General features: G+C 42.9%; 1 protein-coding gene across 1 annotated transcript in view; it reads right to left on the reverse strand.

Moving 5' to 3' along the window:
* Positions 1–609: 609 nt before the first annotated feature.
* The window catches only part of LOC134359871 (laminin subunit gamma-1-like), a 201041-nt gene continuing 181593 nt past the window's right edge, over positions 610–20057 (reverse strand). Inside the window, exons 21-28 of the mRNA XM_063073647.1 lie at positions 15290–15424; positions 13655–13802; positions 12615–12761; positions 11599–11701; positions 10187–10386; positions 3639–3797; positions 2333–2432; positions 610–2107 (exon numbers count right to left, since the gene is read on the reverse strand). Of these exons, the coding sequence (XP_062929717.1) occupies positions 1848–2107; positions 2333–2432; positions 3639–3797; positions 10187–10386; positions 11599–11701; positions 12615–12761; positions 13655–13802; positions 15290–15424 (1252 nt within the window). The 3' untranslated portion in view covers positions 610–1847. The remainder of the gene's footprint in view (positions 2108–2332; positions 2433–3638; positions 3798–10186; positions 10387–11598; positions 11702–12614; positions 12762–13654; positions 13803–15289; positions 15425–20057) is intronic.

Below are 20057 nucleotides of genomic sequence, written 5' to 3' on the forward strand. Positions count from 1 at the left end.
TGCAAAGATCAAAAGGTCAAAACAGCTTTAGAATGTCCAATAAACAATGTCAAAAATATTGAGAAGACTGTAGTCAATGGCTGTTTTAAGGTGTTACAGATGATACCAAGAACTCAGAATAATCTCAAATTCCTAACTTTTATGAAGGGAAGCTTTTTTTAATATTGTAATTATACTGGAATCATATTGGAAATTATATCTTCAAGATGTCCACAAATTCCCCCATAAAGTTATTCACATTTTTATTTAAAAGATATTCCTTAACAGCCACCACTTTCATTAAACCTTCAACATCCATATCAATACCACCTTAGTGCTTTAGTGTCAATTTTTGTCTCATTACTCTGGGAATGTTTTACTTTGTTAAGACTATTACTTATGCAAATTGTTGCTGAATGGACTAATCTCGGATTCAGTTGGGAAATAAGATGACAGTGGACGTGACTGACTGTAGAGCATTTTGGGCTATCTTAAAGTTGGGTGCGAAACTTAATAAATGCAAGTTTGTTGCGTACATAGGTTTAGAACACACAGGTACTGTGGCATGGAATGTATTACTTTGCTATTAAGACTAATCTTCTATTTATGGAAAGAAACATAACTCTGATATAAATCACATTTTATTTTACTTTGTATTTTGTACATGAGAGGGTGTTAAACATGTCCGGCCACCTGTTCAGATAAACTATTACAAATGAACGTTTTTCCTTTTGAAGGCAAACAAAATATGAATACTATATGGGTAAGCAAAGCCTCGGCCAGTTTCTATGGTTTCTTTACTCAGGTCACACATCTGAAATGGGGCAAACTGATAACAGAACTAGAACTTTGCCATATCCATGAATTTGTCTTAAAAAAAACATACTTGTAAATATAAGTTTATGATAATATTTGTTTGGTCCCCATCAACATTAGTGATTTTTTTTTGTTTGGTGAAGATCATATTTGAAGCCATTAGATAAAAATATAAAGTTTAAGGCTTATAAAGATATTTTCTGATCACATAACACACCCACGTTTGCAGTGGATAAATTAACAGAAGACTGGTAGTGGATCATTTCAGAAACAGATCAGTTGAGACTCAGTTTGAGAACAAGGAAGTAAATCTCTGCATTCCACACTCTGCTTTACCAGGAGCTGGTTGGAAAATAAGGCTTTTGCAGTTGCCTTGTGGGTGGGGGGCGGGGAGTGAAACATTAGAATGAGGGCACTGTTAGGTTTGCTAGTATCAAACAATTCAACAAATAGTATGAAGGGCTTAGCGGACACAACCTTTTCCATTTGTATTAGGTATGCAGGGAGCACACCACCCAACTTATACCTGGTAACAGAGATTTTGTATCAGCTGATGGACTGGCAGGAATGGAAATGTTAACCAGGCCTCCTGGGTCATTATCATTACCACAGACTATCAGAATATACTCAATTCAGGTAGTGCAGCACTCCCTCAGGCTTCATACTAAAACACAAGAGGATCCTCATGACCACGTGGGTTTCCTTTGGGTGCTCCTGTTTCCTCCCACAGTCCAAAGGTGTTCCGGTTAGTAGGTTAGTAGGTCATTGTAAATTGTCCTGTAATTAGGCTAGGGTTAAATCAAGGGATTGCTGGGTGGCGCAGTTTGAAGGGCTGAAAGTGCTGTTTCTCAGTACAATAAAATTTTAAAAACCATCTCTAGTCACCGGCAACAACAGCAGGGTTAAAATAAGAAGGAATGTTGATGTATTAAATGTCCAATCAAGTGAACAGTTTGGAACACTCCATTAAGTGGTGACTAACAGATGACATAGCAAAGAGCTCTTGAGTATAACAAAGCCAACCCACAGCGATCACCTTCTTTCCCAGCTTCTCACTGCTTTCTTAGCCCCATTTTGTCATAACAACCATGAGGCAAGTTCTGAACAATGTCCTCCAGGTTGTACTTGTCCGCCTGGATCTCTGCAATGTCCTTCTCAAACACTTTCATCTTCAGCAACTGCATCTCGGAGGCGGCCTCCAATTCCCGTACCTTCTGCATTAGTTTCTGATCGATCGCCAGTCTCAGGGCTCCTATCTGATTCCGCGTTTTGTTCAGGGTTTCGTCCGTTATTCGGCCAACTTGTAGGATGTCTGTTAAGAAAACAAGATATAACAACGTCACTGGATTTCCACGACCCTCAGCTCAAAGTTCAAAGGCAAGGAGTTATGAATTCTGTATCCCTCCAGCCCTCAAATCCCATAATCTTGTAACTCAGGAGATTTTGCAGCCCGGGTCCTTGGAACAATGGTATCTGCAGCCCTTCAACCAGTTTCCCTAGCCTTTTCTTTACAGCAGAATGCCATCCTCAAGCATACCTATTTTTCTTAGCAATTCTGTCAACTGCTTCATATCGCGATCCAGAGAGTGCTTCGCTTGCTTCATGTTCTTTCTCAGCGCCTCTGTCTCACCAAAAACCTATTCACAAGGACAGAAAGGGAGACCAGTGAGTAAGCTTGGCTCTGGCAGTAGCATTTGCTGCCATCCATGTTCGTGTGGGCGGACAATCGAGGGTAGGACTGAAGGAGAGTGTATTTGATGTAGATGTTAGAGATCCTCTGCTGCTATTTGAAAGGAAGAGTTCTCTCACCTTTTCCAGTTGTAATAGGTATGCAGGGAACACACTACCCAATCTATACCTAGTAAGAGTCTACAGGCAACAGAGATCTTATATTAACTGATGGACTAGCAGGAATGGAAATGCTGACCAGGCCTCCTGGCTCTTTATCATCACCACAGACTATCAGAATATACTCAATTCAGGTGCACACCATGGTACTGCAGCACTCCCTCGGGCTTGATACTAAAGTATAAATGGACCGTCACTCACATCTTCTTGCTGCAACCACTAAGTAGTCTCAGTATTACTGGTGCAGTTAGCATCTTGTAGGGTCAATCTTAGGTTGACCACAGCAGAGTGCCAGCTGGAACTGATGGCTTAAATGATAAGGGGCTTCAGGAAAAAATCTTATTCTTCACAAAGTCCCCCGGCCCTTTTTTTAACCTCTCTGGTTGCTTACCGGTTACCTTAAATCTGAATGCTATGGATGTGGTCCCTCCGACAAGTTAAGATGTTTTTCTCAGAGCAGATAAGTGAAAGTTCTCTTGGTGTTGAATGGAAACCCAGCAGCAGCATTTAGTTTAAACTTCTCGATGTGGAAAGCATGTTGGGAAATGAAGGTGATTGGCAAAAGAACCCAAAAGGTCTCACACTGATTTTTTATACTGCATGTCATTAACATCTGGAACATACTGCCAGGGGAAGTATTGGAAAAAGACTCAAAAGTTGGAATAGAAGGACACTATGTAAATTTCTTAAAAGAAAGACTTATGTGGGGCTAGAGAGAGAAGAACTAACTTGATCACTTTTACATGGAGCATGTCCACATATGATAGACGGAATGCTCTTCTTTCATACTCAGTTCTTCTGTGATTCAAAATTGATAGGAAACAAAATCAACACCTCAGATTTTTTTCCCCTTCTGGTTTTTGTGACCACAGCAGTGTCTAAAAGGTTAATCTTCAATTCCTAAGGATGATATGAAGATTGCGCCTCATGCAACTTGCATTGGGCATACAACTTAAAAGAGACAATGGATGTAAATCATTCATCAATTAAGTTACCTCGGCTGCTGTTTCTGTGTTCTCCTGGACAACTGCCTTCCAAGCTGTCACCTGGTTCTCCTGGGCATCAAGTTGTTCTTGTGTGGCCTGCAGCTGTGAACGCAGTGAGGAAGATTGCAAAGCCTGGTTCCTTGCTTGCCTCCTAATCTTCTGGGCTTCCTGAAAACCAGAAGGAAATCAGAAGTTGCCAAATGGGAAAGAAAACTGCTGAAAGATCCTGTGGGCTTGAAATTCTATTTAATTTCCAATGATTTGTGAAGGAGGCCACATGCTGTGATTAGGATGTTAGGGGAGGAAATGTATTCCTGGATTTATCAATAAGGCCCAGGAACAGATACTTGTTGAACCCACCGGAAAGATCACAAATGTCTGCTGTTTCCCAATGCATACCCCCACAGGAAGGTCCTGCCTCTGGAGAACTGCTCAAAGAGGTTTTGTATATATAGCACTGGATTTGTAATAAATATATTTTGTATAATAAAAAATAGGGTCAGGAAAAAAAGAGGCTTTGATGTCCTGGACCAACCACAACTTTTCTGGAAGGTCTTGAATGAAGGAGTGTCTCACCAACATTTCATCCTCAGTCCCTAAGATACTAAACTTTACCCGTAAACTGGACTGTTTATGATTGAGCGAGAGGTCCTCTGCTTCCAGTGGAAGAGGTTTAAGGTAGGCAGAAGAGGTAGGCAGATGACCTACGCTCATTCTCTTACCCCATTTCCACAGTTTTTTTTAGATTCTTATTCCCCATGAATGACAAAGAGTGAAGGTGGTAGAACTTCTGCCCTTATAAAGACTCAGATAGAATTGCAAAAATGTACAGCATTGAAACAAGCCCTGTCCATGCCAACTACATTGCAGTGCCAATCTACATTAATATTATTGGCCCACATTAGGCCTCTATCCCTCTACACTTTTCCTATCCAATTACTTGTCCAAGTACCTCTTAAACATTGTAATTGGATCTGACCTATCTCAATTGGCATCTCATTCCAGATATTCATTCACTGTATGAAAAACCTCCCCCTCAGATCTCTTTAAATTTCTCCCTTCTCACCTTAAATCTGTACACAATTCTAGATTCCTCTAGCCTGGGGAGAAAAAAAAATATCTACCCGATGGATGTCCCTCAATTTTATAAACCTGTTTAAAGGCAACTTTCAGGCTCATTATGTTCCAGTAAGAATAAACCCAGCTTACCTATTATCTCCTTCTAATCACAGCCCTCTGTTCCAGGGTGACATCCTGCTGAATCTCTTCTGCACTTTCTGTATTGCTACCATATCCTTCCTGTAGTGTGGCAATCAGAACTTTCTCTAATACTCCAAGTGCAGTCAAGCCAATGTTTTGTACAACTTTCACTACCCTATCCACCTGTATCACCACTTTCAAGGAGCTACAGTAAGTATTACACTGAGGCTTCGGCGAGCAGAGGCTGAGGAAAAGCTTCACTCCGAGTGAGGTAAGGCCGGAAAAGTTCCTTTAATAAATCTAATTACCTTAAGAGTAGGTAATGGAGGCAACAGTTAGGGCAGTTGAGTGTTCCGTTTGCAGTATGTGGGAAGTCAGGGACAGCACAATTGTCCCTGATGACTACACCTGTAAAAGGTGCATCCAGCTGCAGCTCCTGACAAACCGAGTTAGGGAACTGGAGCTGCAGCTGATGAACTTCAGATCATTCGGGAGGCAGAGGCAGAAATAGACAGGAGTTACAGGGAGATAGTCACCCCTAAGATTCAGGAGACAGGTAGCTGGGTGACTGTCAGGAGAGGGAAGGGGAATAGACAGAATGAGCAGAGCTCCCCTGTGGCCGTTCCCACCAATAATAAGTACATCGTTTTGGATACTGTTGATGGGGATGACCTACCAGGGACAAGTTGCAGTGGTTGCCTCTCTGGCACCGAGATGGGACCCTCAACTCAGAAGAGAAGGAAGGAAAAGAGGAGAGCAGTAGTGACAGGGGATTCGATAGTTAGGGGGACAGATAAGAGGTTCTGTGGAAGAGATCGAGAATCCCGGATGTCTGTTGCCTCCCTGGTGCCAAGGTCTAAGCTATCTTGGATCGAGTTCTCGGTATTCTCAAGAGGGAGGGTGAGCAGCCAGATGTCGTGGTCCATGTAGGCACTAATGACGTGGGTAGGAAGAGTGGGGAAGTCCTGAAAGGTGAGTTTAGTGAGTTAGGCGCCAAGTTAAAGGACAGGACCTCCAGGATAGCAATCTCAGGATTGCAACCAGTGCCACATGCAGGCCGGTTTAGAAATAGTAAGATAGCGCAGATCAACATGTGGCTGAAGACATGGTGCAGGAGGGAGGGCTTCAGATTTATAGATAATTGGGCAGTTTTCCAGGGAACACACATAAAAGTTGCTGGTGAATGCAGCAAGCCAGACAGCATCTCTAGGAACAGGTACAGCCGACATTTCAGGCCGAGACCCTTTGTCAGGACTAACTGAAAGAAGAGCTAGTAACAGATTTGAAAGGGGGAGGTGGAGATCCGAAATGATAGGAGAAGACAGGAGGGGGAGGGATGGAGTCAAGAGCTGGACAGTAGATTGGCAAAAGGGATATGAGAGGATCATGGGACAGGAGGCCTGGGGAGAAAGAAAAGAGGGAGGGGGGAAAAAAACCAGAGGATGGGCACGAGGTATAGTGAGGGGACTGTACCTCTTCCTAGAGATGCTGCCTGGCCTGCTGCGTTCACCAGCAACTTTTATGTGTGTTGCTTGAAATTCCAGCATCTGCAGATTTCCTCATGTTTGAGTTTTCCAGGGAAGGTGGGACCTGTTCCAGCAGGACGGTTTACATCTGAACTGGAGGGGGACAAATATTCTTGCAGGTAGGTTTGCTAGAGAGGCTCTGGTGGATTTAAATTAGATACAAGGGAGGAGGGGAACCAGAGTGTAGGAACAGATGTAGGGGAGAAGGAAGAGAAAGAAAATAGTAAAGTTGTTTGCACCATTAGTGATAAACAGAAAGTAAGAGGTGGAAAATTTCTTAAATGCATTTATTTTAATGCTAGGAGCATTATAACAAAGGTGGATGAGCTTAAAGCATGGGCTGATACCTGGAAGTATGATGTGGTAGCTATTAGTGAAAAATGGTTACAGGAGGGGTGTGATTGGCAATTAAATATTCCTGGATTTCATTGCTTCAGGTGTGATAGAATCGGAAGGACAAGAGGGGGAGGTGTTGCATTGCTTGTCAGAGAAAATATTACAGCGGTGCTCTGGCAGGATAGATTGGAGAGCTCGTCTAGGGAAGCTATTTGGGTGGAATTGAGGAATGGGAAAGGTGTAGTAACACTTATGGGGGTGTATTATAGACCACCAAATAGGGAGCGAGAATTGGAGGAGCAAATTTGTAAGGAGATAGCAGATATTTGTAGTAAGCACAAGGTTGTGATTGTGGGAGATTTTAATTTTCCACACATAGACTGGGAAGCCCATACTGTAAAAGGGCTGGATGGTTTGGAGTTTGTAAAATATGTGCAGAATAGTTTTTTGCAGCAATACATAAGGGTACCAACTAGAGAAGGGGCAGTGTTGGATCTCCAGTTAGGGAATGAGATAGGTCAGGTGATGGAGGTTTGTGTTAGGGAGCACTTCGGGTCCAGTGATCACAATGCTATTAGTTTCAATATAATTATGGAGAAGGATAGGTCTGGACCCAGGGTTGATATTTTTGATTGGAGAAAGGCTAACTTGAGGAGATGCGAAAGGATTTAGAAGGAGTGGATTGGGACAATTTGTTTTATGGGAAGAATGTAATTGAGAAATGGAGGTCATTTAAAGGTGAAATTTTGAGAGTACAGAATCTTTATGTTCCTGTTAGGTAGAAAGAAAAGGTTAAAAGTTTGAGAGAGCCATGGTTTCCAAGGGATATTGGAAACTTGGTTCAAAAAAAGAGAGATATCTACAATAAATATAGGCAGCATGGAGTAAATGAGGTGCTCGAGGAATATAAAGAATGTAAAAAGAAATTAGAAAAGCTAAAAGAAGATATTAGGTTGCTTTAGCAAGTAAGGTGAAAATAAATCCCAAGGGTTTCTACAGCTATATTAATAGCAAAAGGATAGTGAGGGATAAAATTGGTCCCTTAGAGAATCAGAGTGGACAGCTATGTATGGAGCCAAAAGAGATGGGGGAGATTCTGAACAATTTCTTTTCTTCGGTATTCACTAAGGAGAAGGATAGTGAATTGTGTAAGATAAGGGAAACAGGTAGGGAAGTTATGGTAACTATGATGATTAAAGAAGAGCAAGTACTGGCGCTTTTAAGGAATATAAAAGTGGATAAGTCTCCGGGTCCTGACAGGATATTCCCTAGGACCTTGAGGAAAGATAGTGTGAAAATAGCAGGGGCTCTGACAGAAGTATTTCAAATCTCACTAGAAACGGGGATGGTGCCGGAGGATTGGCGTATTGCTCATGTTGTTCCATTGTTTAAAAAGGGATCTAAGAGTAAACCTAGCAATTATTGGCCTATGAGTTTGACGTCAGTGGTGGGTAAATTGATGGAAAGTATTCTTAGAGATGGTATATATAATTATCTGGATAGACAGGGTCTGATTAGGAACAGTCAACATGGATTTGTGCGTGGAAGGTCATGTTTGACAAATCTTATTGAATGTTTTGAAGAGGTCATTAGGAAAGTTGACGAGGGTAAAGTGTATATATGGACTTCAGTAAGGCCTTTGACAAGGTTCCACACGGAAAGTTAGTTAGGAAGGTTCAATCGTTAGGTATTAATATTGAAGTAGTAAAATGGATTCAACAGTGGCTGGATGGGAGACGCCAGAGAGTAGTGGTGGATAACTGTTTGTCAGATTGGAGGCCGGTGACTAGTGGTGTGCCTCAGGGATCTTTACTGGGTCCAATGTTGTTTGCCATATATATTAATGATCTGGATGATGGGGTGGTAAATTGGATGAGTAACTATGCAGATGATACTAAGATAGGTGGAGTTGTGGATAATGAAGTAGGTTTTCAAAGCTTGCAGAGAGATTTAGGCCAGTTAGAAGAGTGGGCTGAAAGATGGCAGATGGATTTTAATGCTGATAAGTGTGAGGTGCTACATATTGGTAGGACTAATCAAAATAGGACATACATGGTAAATGGTAGGGCATTGAAGAATGCAGTAGAATAGAGGGATCTAGGAATAATGGTGCATAGTTCCCTGAAGGTGGAATCTCATGTAGATAGGGTGGTGAAGAAAGCTTTTGGTATGCTGGCCTTTATAAATCAGAGCATTGAGTATAGGAGTTGGGATGTAATGTTGAAATTGTACAAGGCATTGGTGAGGCCAAATTTGGAGTATTGTGTACAGTTCTGATCACCGAATTATAGGAAAGATGTCAACAAAATAGAGAGAGTGCAGAGAAGATTTACGAAAATGTTACCTGGGTTTCATCACCCAAGTTACAGAGAAAGGTTGAACAAGTTGGGTCTTTATTCTTTGGAACATAGAAGGTTGAGGGGGGACTTGATAGAGGTATTTAAAATTATGAGGGGGATAGAAAGAGTTGATGTGGATAGCTTTTTCCATTGAGAGTGGGGGAGATTCAAACAGAAGGACATGAGTTGAGAGTTAAAGGGCAAAAGTTTAGGGGTAACATGAGGGGGAACTTCTTTACTCAGAGAGTAGTAGCTGTGTGGAACAAGCTTCCAGCAAAAGTGGTGTTGTCATTTAAAGTTAAATTGGACAACTATATGGACAGGAAAGGAATGGAGGGTTATGGGCTGAGTGCAGGTTGGTGGGACTAGGTGAGGGTAAGAGTTCGGCACGGACTAGAAGGGCCGAGATGGCCTGTTTCCATGCTGTAATTGTTATATGGTTATATGGTTATACTTGTGACCCAAGGTTTCCCAACCAAGACCTCAATGGTGGAACAGGCGGATGAAGTTACTTCAAACTCAACGGCTGTGAAGGCGGATGAAGGCTGCAACAAATCCATCAGTTCCAATCGTCGTGGTTTCCATGTCACTGGAATCAGTCAGTTTATTTGTGAAGTATCGTGTGCTTCTTGGAGTGCAACATCAAGTACACGTTAAACAAATACACGCACAGGCGTCTTCACTCTGTGGGCCACTTCTTCAGAACGATGACCATCATCCTTGACCTCGAGGGATAGCCACGACGATGATGACGGTGTTAATACTCCTAAGGTTCCTGCTGTTTACCCTACACGTCCTACCAAATTTGACCTCCCAAAATGCATTACTCCACACTTATCTGGATTAATTTCCATCTGCCACTGCTCTGCCCAACTTTCCAGCTGAGTGATGTCCCATTATATCCATAGGCAAGCTTCTTAACTGCCTACAATCCATCAATTTTTTGTGCTGTCTGCAAACTTACTCATCTTACTGCCTACATTTTCATCCAAGTCATTTAAATATATATTAGAAGTAACAAAGGTCACAGCACTGATTCATGTGCCATGCCATTTCTTACAGATTTTAAGACAGATGTCAGAGGATTATTATCAAAGAGAGGGAGTTGGGGCTGGAATGTTTAGTGCACAGGAAGTAAATATTATTGGTCTTTAACCTTTGCAATGCCTCTGCTAACACGCGAGGTTTGGACAGCTGTGGCATTGCTGAGTGTGGAACTTGACTGGGCGGTTCCCAGCATCCGCTTGGCCTGGGCGGTCTTCCTCTTGGCCTCTGAAATTATCCTTTCTCTGAGCCCCATCTTCCTGAAAACCCCCTTGCTTTTCAGATTCTTCACAGAAAACATCCGCTTGTTATCTGAAACAGAAATATAAAATGACCAAATGGATTAAATGATTAGGTCAAGTTGCATTGACAAGACTTGGAATATTTAGTGAACAGAGGCACATGTGGTGATTAAAAGGGTTGTTAGGAAAATATTTCCTCTATTATGTGTAGAACAAGGTGGCATAACATTAATAATAGAGGTGGGCTGACAGTATCATGTCAAGAAGCATTTTTACACAGAAAATTTATTTGTCCCTTCTTTAAAATATGTTGAGGCAGGGATGGAAGAGGGTCCAATAATAATTTTTAGGAGAAAGCAATGCTGGGAGGTAAGATGGCAATGCAGAACAGGACTCCAACGTATCTTAAGCCTGTTAAAGAATATGCCAATTATAAACCTGACAATCCCTTGCGCAGGGTTGCAACACAATATCAGCAACTGCTGAATTATCTTATTTCACCCACTTTTGGTACCAAGTCCTGCACAAAGTGACCAATTTGCACACTAAAGTCCAACCTGCTCGTCTTGCCCTCTCTGACACCAAACTCCACAAAGAACAGCAAGAGTCCAGGATCTATCAGGAAGGAATTGGAGGCTTCGGAGAAGGTGCAGAAGAGGTTTTCCAGGATGCTGCCTGGATGAGAGGGCATGTGCTATAAGGCTGAGGGAAGACCCAAAAGAAGTCTATAAGATTATGCGAGGCACTGATAGAGAGATAGCTGGTATCTTTCTGCCCCAGGGTAAAAGTGTTTAATACCACAGGGCATGCATTTAAGGACAGAAGGGGCGAGTTCAAAGGAGTTATCCAGGGCAAATTGTTTTGTTTCTTACTGTGGTAAATGCCGGAAATGTACGGCCAGGAGTGGCAGCAGAGGCAAATACGACAAAGGTGTTTATGAGTCTCTTAGATAGGCACATGAATGTCCACAGAGTGGAGGAACATGAACATTGTGTAGACAGAAGGGATTTAAGTACTAACTTAAAAGGTTCAGCACAACATTATGGGCCGAAGGGACTGTTCCCGTGCTATACTGTTCTATGTTCTATCCTCGCTCTTCTCCAAGAAGTTTTACTGTGCTATACTGTTCTATGTTCTATCCCCACCCTTCTCCTAGAAGTTTTACTGCGCTCTTTTCATTGGTCACCTGACCTGCCCACCTTCTCTCCGCCCCGACTTCTCAAACCAGTTAGAAAGTAATCAGATTATCTGATGACAGGCACAAGAAACATGCACACAGCACCTTCCAAGGTTTTCAGCAAGGATGTTCCTGCTTTTTGTATCTGTAGGGCTTGGTGCAGTGACGCATTTGCATTGGCCTGGACAGTTCTGACACGACTCAAAAGCTAAAAGAAGAGGAAAACACATTGTATTACAACGTTCACTGTAGAAAAGACTGCTTCCCACATTAGACATAGAACTTCAACTGAACCAACTACAGAAAGTCATTCGACAGAGAAACTGACCCTTCAACCCACTGACCATCAATTGCACCATTCCTGAACTAATCCTATTTTGTTCTCCCTTCTGTCTCATCAACACTCCTCAAATTCTAAGACTCACCTACACAGTAGGGTCAATTAACCTATGACTCTGCTCATCTTCCGAACATGGGAGGAAACCCATTTGGTCACGGTAGTGCAGCAGCCAGCACAACGCTATAACAGCTCAGGACATTGAAGTTGGCAGTTCGTTTCCGACATCTTCTGTAAGGAACTTTGTACATTCCTTCCCACGTGCGAGTGGGTTTCCTCCAGGTGCTTCAGTTTCCTCCCACAGTCCAAAGATGTACCAATTAGTAGGTTAATTGGTCTTGTAAATTGACCCATGATTAGGCTGGGGTTAAATCGATGGGTTGCAGGGCAGCACAACTCAAAGGGCCAGAAGGGCCAGAAGGGCCTATTCCATGCTGTATCTCTAAATAGATAACATAAATTAGTAAGTTTCAAACTCTGCACCAACAGCAGAGGTTGGGATTGAACCTGGGTTGCTGGAACTGAGAGGATGCAATTGTTCCAACTGTGAGGCTCCACCAAATGCACTACCATGTTAACATGACCACTTTAGACCTAGAACAAGAAAAGGGAAAAAAAACCCTGCTTTTCTAGATTGCCTTTAATGACATCAGGACGTCCAATAGGAAAACTGCCAGTGCTGGGGGCAGGCATTGTTGGAACCCTTCTCATCCAACACTGAGTGTCCATGCCATGTTACATTGTAATGAAGGGAATGCAGAAAATCCACCAAGGACCATCTCACCTGCTCATAGGACTGCTTGGTTTCCAATCCCTTGGTCAAGACCTTCATCTGAGGTTCCATCTCCATGAGAAGCTCCTTGATTTGCTGGTCTTTGGACCAAAGAGTGCTCGCCAGATCCTCAATCTTTGTGGTTAGATTGTCCCAGTTCTTTCAGGTAAGAAAAGAAAACTCAGTCAGAGGAAGAATATTGCGTTTACAACAAGCCCAATTTCACTAGAACAAACACCAGTGAAGGTACAGGGTCCATGGTCACAGCTGCAAAAGTAGCTTGGATGGTTAATGGTTCTTTGAGATGGAACAGCTCTCAGCAGTGTTATTAGAGCAACATCAGGATATTGTGGGCAGGTGACCAACAACACAGAAGGAGGAGAATGAAAAAAAGCTTGAGGAAGGAAATCCCTGAACTTGGGGCCCCAGGCAGCCTAAGACATGGCTGCTGATGGGAAGAGACACAAGCATATTCCAAAAACTATTAAGCTTCTAGGAATGCAAAGAGTGGGTGACACATATACAAATATAAGTGGTCATCAGAGGAAGTGAGCCAACTAATAATAGGGTGTTAAATACATTTGATCTCAGAAGGTATGTGATGTGGAGTGATTGGATAAACGGAATGCTTTGTAAGTTCAGATAGTGACCAGGGAAAGGGTCCCATCTTGAGATGGTCAAGAAGTATTACTGAATGCATGTTAGCCCAGAAGATGCTTATTGATTATACATAGAATTAGATGATATAGATGACATGAAATGCCGCTAGGGGTATAATAATTACTAAACAAGTTGTGATTTATAAACACCCAAGAGTAGCTTCTTTGAATTCATTTGAGTATACCAAAGAACGAAGGAGCTTGAGTCTAGGATGATTTCTGTGGCTAAATTTGTACACAAAGCAGCAACATTTCACTGCTAGAAGGCATGCTTCCTCAGAATATTTCCCACAAGAAGCTTCTAAGCAGTGGTCAGACCAGCATCCACAACCCTGATGGAAGAAACATCACAGGAGATCTGCTAGTTGCCGACGGAAGAGACGGCGCACTGACCTCCAGCTCCAACTCCGTGTGATTCAGCAGCTGAGTTGATGTTGAGCCTCGAATTTTTTGGACGTAGCTGTATTGTCTCTTTGCCTCTTTCAGCACCTCATCCACCTCTGCCTCCAGCTCTTCTATTTTATTCTGAAATACCTGAAGCCTGCAAAGTTCAAGGATGCATAAGGCAGAAAGAATTTGAGCATTCAATGTCTTAGGTGACCTCACAGCCCTTCACAAGCAATCTTTTTTGATTATTATTGTTTAATTAACAAAAATACATCCCTGCCCCTGTTCCCACCTAAACATCTGCTCTTTTGCAGTCACCTTTGTCTGCAGCATGAACCCCCTGCTTCAACCCCAGCTCAGTCCCTCCACCTTAACCTTTCAGATGGTCTCTAACAGGGGCTCCTTTTCACCCCTTCTGTCATTTGGTGCACACATTGGGAGCAGCTGCCAGTGCCCAGCTTCATTCTTCAAGAGGGGAACTAAATCAAACTTGGTTACTACAGAGGGGTCTCCTTGCTGTCTGCCCCAGGTTAGGTCGTTGCCAGAGTCTTCCTCAATCATCTTCTCCAATGGATGAAGAGCTGCACCCTAATCTGCAGTGTGGATTTAATTTCATTTCATCAGCTCCAAGAGAAGCGTATTTTGAACATAACATAGAACATAGAATAATACAGCACATTACAGGCCCTTCAGCCCACATTGTTGTGCCGACCCTCAACCCCTGCCTCCCATATAACCGCCCCCCCCTTAGGTTCCTCCATATACCCGTCTAGTAGTCTCCTAAATTTCACTAGTGTATCTGCCTCCACCACTGACTCAGGCAGTGTATTCCATGCACTAACCACTCTCTGAGTAAAAAACCTTCCTCTAATATCCCCCTTGAAGTTCCCACCCCTTACCTTAAAGCCATGTCCCCTTGTATTGAGCAGTGTTGCCCTGGGGAAGAGGCGCTGGCTATCCACTCTATCTATTCCTCTTAATATCTCATATAACTCTGTCATGTCTCCTCTCATCCTCCTTCTCTCCACTTGAAGTCATGGCATTGGTGGTGCCATAAAGTCACTTGTATCCAAGTCTGATTTGCAGATTGAGATGTGGGCTGCTTTTATAACACCACAGCATGGGCGAGTTAATCTCTAATCCTCAATACATCCACGGGTGCCCTACTCTCCGAGGTCTGTGACTTTCTCTGGTTAAGAGTTTCATTGTACCACCAAAGGCAACTGAACTGAGCCTTCGGTCTCTTTGCCAAAGCCCATGGAATTCCTTCTCAGTCTTCCTTTAAAACACTCCTTAAAATCTCCCTCCTGATCACTTAGTCCAATAACTTGAGCAGTTTCCTTGTGAAGGGTCTTGGCAATTACTATGACATCAATATCAAGATTAAAAATTCAAGCTGTTGGGGGTCATCCACAATTTGGCATGGAACCTGCGTCCTTGTTTCTCAATCTGACCCTACTTGGATGGCCACTATAAGTCAGTAACTGCTGGGTCTTACACCCGCTTCCCAAATCTGCAATCTGCTCCTCCTCGAAGATGCTTTTTAAAATGCACCGGCTGCCTTGATCATTTGTTTATTTGGTGGAGTCAATTTTGCAACAGGTGCATGGCAGGGACAGGGAGAATTGGCAACTCACGCACCGGTCCTCGGCCTCTGCAATATCTCCAGCCATGGAATTGTCCTCGATGATGCTGGACAGGAGGAGGTAGCTTTCGTTAGACACAGCCAGGGCTTGTCTCACAATTAATTCCACTTCTGCTGCTTCTCTGTTGTGACTGCAGAGTAAATTAAAGGGAATAGCGATTAAATACAATAGATGATTTTCTCAAACATCCTCTCCTTCCAAATGGTTGGTTAAACGTTGGAAGATTCTTTGACCAAAATTCTGTGACAACACTGTCAATTCTGGGGATATCACCAAGACATGGAAAATTCAGCTGCTGAATCAAAAAGACCGAGAAGACAGATAAATTAAATGTGTGAAGCGATACCATGTTATCATTGGCAAGACAAGTGACTCAGAGGTGATTTGATTGCTATAATTAAGATTCTACTGTAAAGGAGACTTAAATGTTAGCCTTACCAGAAATCTCATCTTATCCATAGTCTGATGGATGGTGCAATCAGATCTAACCCGAGGAAGATATCAGTAACACTCGGTATTTATTCATTCAATGTAGGTGCATGTGATTTTCTTCAAGAAATTTACAAATAACTGGTGATGTGACAAGTGATGACTGTAACAACCTGCCTGTGTGTGTTGTGGATAAATGAATAGCAGCTAATTGCCTCAGTTTAAAGTAAGAGCATGATTAACATTGGATGGGAGATGGTGAACTCAAGGTCATCCAGCAGATTCTGTTCAAAGACTCTGCCCTTCCACATGTTGTCATATCAGCCACCAGAGTTAGATTATTTCCTGGAATAGGGCCTGGGACAGACAGACAGACTTTACACTTTATAGTCGCCAAACAATTGATACTAGAACGTACAATCATCACAGCGATATTTGATTCTGCGTTTCCTGCTCCCTGGATTACAAATATTAAATATTAAAAATAGTTTAAAAATTAGTAAATATTAAAAATTTAAATTATAAATCATAAATAGAAAATAGGAAAATGGAAAGTAAGGTAGTGCAAAAAAAAAACCGAGAGGCAGGTCCGGATATTTGGAGGGTACAGCCCAGATCCGGGTCAGGATCCGTTCAGCTGTCTTGTCACAGTTGGAAAGAAGCTGTTTCCAAATCTGGCCATACGAATCTTCAAGCTCCTGAGCCTTCTCCCGGAGGGAAGAGGGACAAAAAGACACACACACACACACACACACACACACACACACACACACACACACACACACCTGTGCCTTGCTGGAGAAGAGTAGATATAAATGGGAAAATCCTCTCCAAGAGCCTATTAGATGTTCAAAGCTCCTACAAGAGATGTCTCTAGCCTGATTAATTATTGTTCCACCTTTTTTAGGTCAGGCAGCAACTTTTTGTTTCTTTAGCATTTTGCCTGTGTTTTACAAGGCCAAGTTGCTGGTTCGATGCTCAACCCAGCACGAATGGGAAGTGTGCAATGCAAGGAGCTGGCTGGATTTGAACCCAGGACCATTCGCCTCAAAGTCCGGCTCTAATGCCACTATACCACTGACCAACTAAGCCTGATTAGTGCTGATAAATATCTACCTTTAGCACAAACCAGTCTGTTCAATGGACAGTATCAGGCTGGGCAGCACAATAGCATAGGGGCTAGCACAATGCTTTACTGTACAGGCGACCGAGGTTCAATTCCCGCCACTGCCTGTAAGGAGTTTGTACGTTCTCCCTGTGACTGCTTGGGTTTCCTCCAGGTGCTCCAGTTTCCTCCCACAGTCCAAAGACCTACCAGTTGGTAGGTTAATTAGTCATTGTAAATTGCCCTGCGACTAGGCCTGGATTAAATCAGGGGTTACTGGGTAGCATGGCTTGAAGGGCCGGAAGGACTTATTCTGCAATACAATAAAAATAAATAAAGTCCAAAACACAAAGTCCTTGAAGTAACAGCTCAGAAGTTGTGAGGGGAAAATGGTGGTGTGACCAACTTTTATCGTTACTTCTTTAAGCAAATTTTTAGCACATGTTTCTATGATAATGCACTCAGGATGTTTCTGCCAGTTTACTCTGTTCCTCTCCAGCTTTCTTGCCAGGGAACTTCTCAATCAGCCCACCACACAAGTCAAGGAGGAATGTAGTTGTGGCCCTCAAGCCCCCTGGTGTTCAATGAACCGGGGGGAAAGTGATAGGCCTTCCTCATTTCAACGTCACAATGTGAGGTGCTGCTCTGAGCTGGGTCTCCAGCAATCCTGGGTCCATAATCTCTGCAGGCAGCCGTCAGTCAGCACTGTGGCTTGGCTGCCAATCACCAGATCTTGGCCAACGTTTCATTGTCCCCCCATGGCTGAGCCCTTCAGCTCACTCAGAGAACCTCAGATGTGACAATGAGGTGGGAGACTGGGGATGAGAAGGGCCAGTTCCACAATTAACGGCTGCAGTGCTAAAATAAATGATTAGCAATTTGAATGTGAGCACCAACCACCACATATGAGATGAGCAATAAACAAATTTCTGGGGGAACTCAGCAAGTCTAGCGACATTTGAAGAGACAAAGATCTTAACCTGAAACATTGAATGGTCCCTTGATGGTGCTTGACCAATTTAGTTCCTCCAGCAGGTATTTTGCTCCAGATTCCAGCATCTATAGTCTTTCTTGTATCTACAGAAAATATGAATTGCCTGCAATGCAAAACTCCTATTGAAGTAATTATGTTAACTATCAGTTCTGCACAGCTGGTGTCATTCAATCTTCCTTAACGAGGTGTTTGCTCTTTTCATTAAGAACCTTCACCTCCATCCACTAACCCACTCTGCCGCCCAGTCAATACGACCTTATCATTTCCTATCAACCAGCTTATCTACAGACACGCAATAAAGATAAATGCACAAAATAGCTTGTATCCATAGACTGATTGAATAAGTGCTTAGTATCACTTTATCAACATAAAATCAACCTATGTGTATCAGCTATCTTGTGCACATGTATTTATAGTGTTCTTTTATTATCGCGTTCTTTATTTTGCTCTCCTTCACACATGTGTACTGGAAATAGTCTTGAATCTTGGATACAGAACTGACAATTAAACCCACAAAAACTGCAACACCAAAGCTAACCACTCTGTGGCAGGACAAGCATAGTTTCCCTGCTCTGTTGATACTGTACCCTCACTTTTCTATTGACATACAGCGCGAGGGCCTTCCAGCTTTTCCAGCCATGCCACCCAGCAACTTGCTGATTTTAATCCTAGCCTAATCACGGGACAATTTACAATGACCAACTAACCTACCTACTGGTACGTCTTTGGACTGTGGGAGGAAACCAGAGCACCCGGAGGAAACCCACGCAGTCACTTATTCCTTACAGGCAAGAATTGAACCTTTGTCTCCAGCACTGTAAAACATCGTGCTAACCACCACACTACCGTGCCGCCCTTTCTATAAGAAATTGGTCTCAACACCATGTGCTCAGGGTGATGCTCAACTAGAGGATAAGCATATGATCCTTCCTCTTCACTTCCGCTTGGTGACCCCTACACTACACTGGTAATTTTAATTTTGGTTTACTGGCTAGGACCTTTAGTAACCATTGACCTGGAGCAGGGTTTGGACCAGCTGGAAAAATGGTGGATGGAATTTAATGCAGACAAGTGTGAGGTGTTGCACTTTGGGAGGACAAACCAGGGTAGAACTTACACCGTGAATGGTGGCAGAACAGAGGGATTCGGGAATACAGAATTCCTTAGAAGTGGCGTCACAGGTAGATAGGGTTGTAAAGGAAGCTTTTGGCACATTGGCCTTCATTAATCATTGACTACAGGAGATGAGATATTATGTTGAGGTTGTACAAGACGTTGGTGAGGCCTAATTTGGAGTATTGTGTGCATTTTTGGTTACCTACCTACACAGAAAGATGTCAATAAGATTGAAAGAGTGCAGAGAGAATTTCAAGGATGTTGCCAGGACTTGAGGACCTGATTTATAGGGAAAGGTTACATAGGTTGTGACTTTGTTCCCTAGAACATAGAAGATTGAGGGGAGATTTGATTGAGGTATACAAAATGATGAGGAGTATAGATAGGGTAAATGCAAACAGGCTTTTTCTACTACGTTTGGGTGAGACTAAAACTAGAGGTCATGGGTTAAGGGTGACAGGTGAAATGTTTAAGGAGAACATGAGGGGGAGCTTCTTCACTCAAAGAATGGTGAGAGTGTGGAACCAAAAGCCAGTCCTGCCGAAGGGTTTCAGCCCAAAACATCAACTGTACTCTTGTCCTTGGATATTACCTGGCCTGCTGGGATCCCCCAGCATTTTGTGTGTGTTGCTCAGACATCCAGTATCTGCAGATTTTGTCTTGTTTGAGAAGAGGTAGATGTGGGTTTGGTTCCAATATTTAAGATAGGTACATGGATGGAAGGGGTATGGAGGACTATGGTCCAGGTGCAGGTTGATGGGACTAGGCAGACTAATAGTTCTGCATGGACTAGATGGGCTGAAGGGCCTGTTTCTGTGCTCTGGTGCTTTATGACCCTATGACCTAGATCAGTCTTTGGTCACAATATCACTCTCATGTCCAGGCTTGGAAAAGGATGAATTTTGGGTTAAAGAGCCAGATGAGTGATTTGCTCTGCTGAACGAGTCAACAATAAAAAAATCATCTCGGAACTAAATTTTAGATCATTCAGTAACCAACTCTGGAAATACTGGGCGGGAGGAGAAGATGCCGGCGCGATGCAGCGCGCGCAGCTGTCCGGTGAAATGATATCATATTTGTAAGTAGGATGCCGTGCACAATTCTGATTTGATAGAGACA

This window comes from Mobula hypostoma, chromosome 21, assembly GCF_963921235.1.
Source record: "Mobula hypostoma chromosome 21, sMobHyp1.1, whole genome shotgun sequence".
Classification (NCBI taxonomy): domain Eukaryota; kingdom Metazoa; phylum Chordata; class Chondrichthyes; order Myliobatiformes; family Myliobatidae; genus Mobula; species Mobula hypostoma.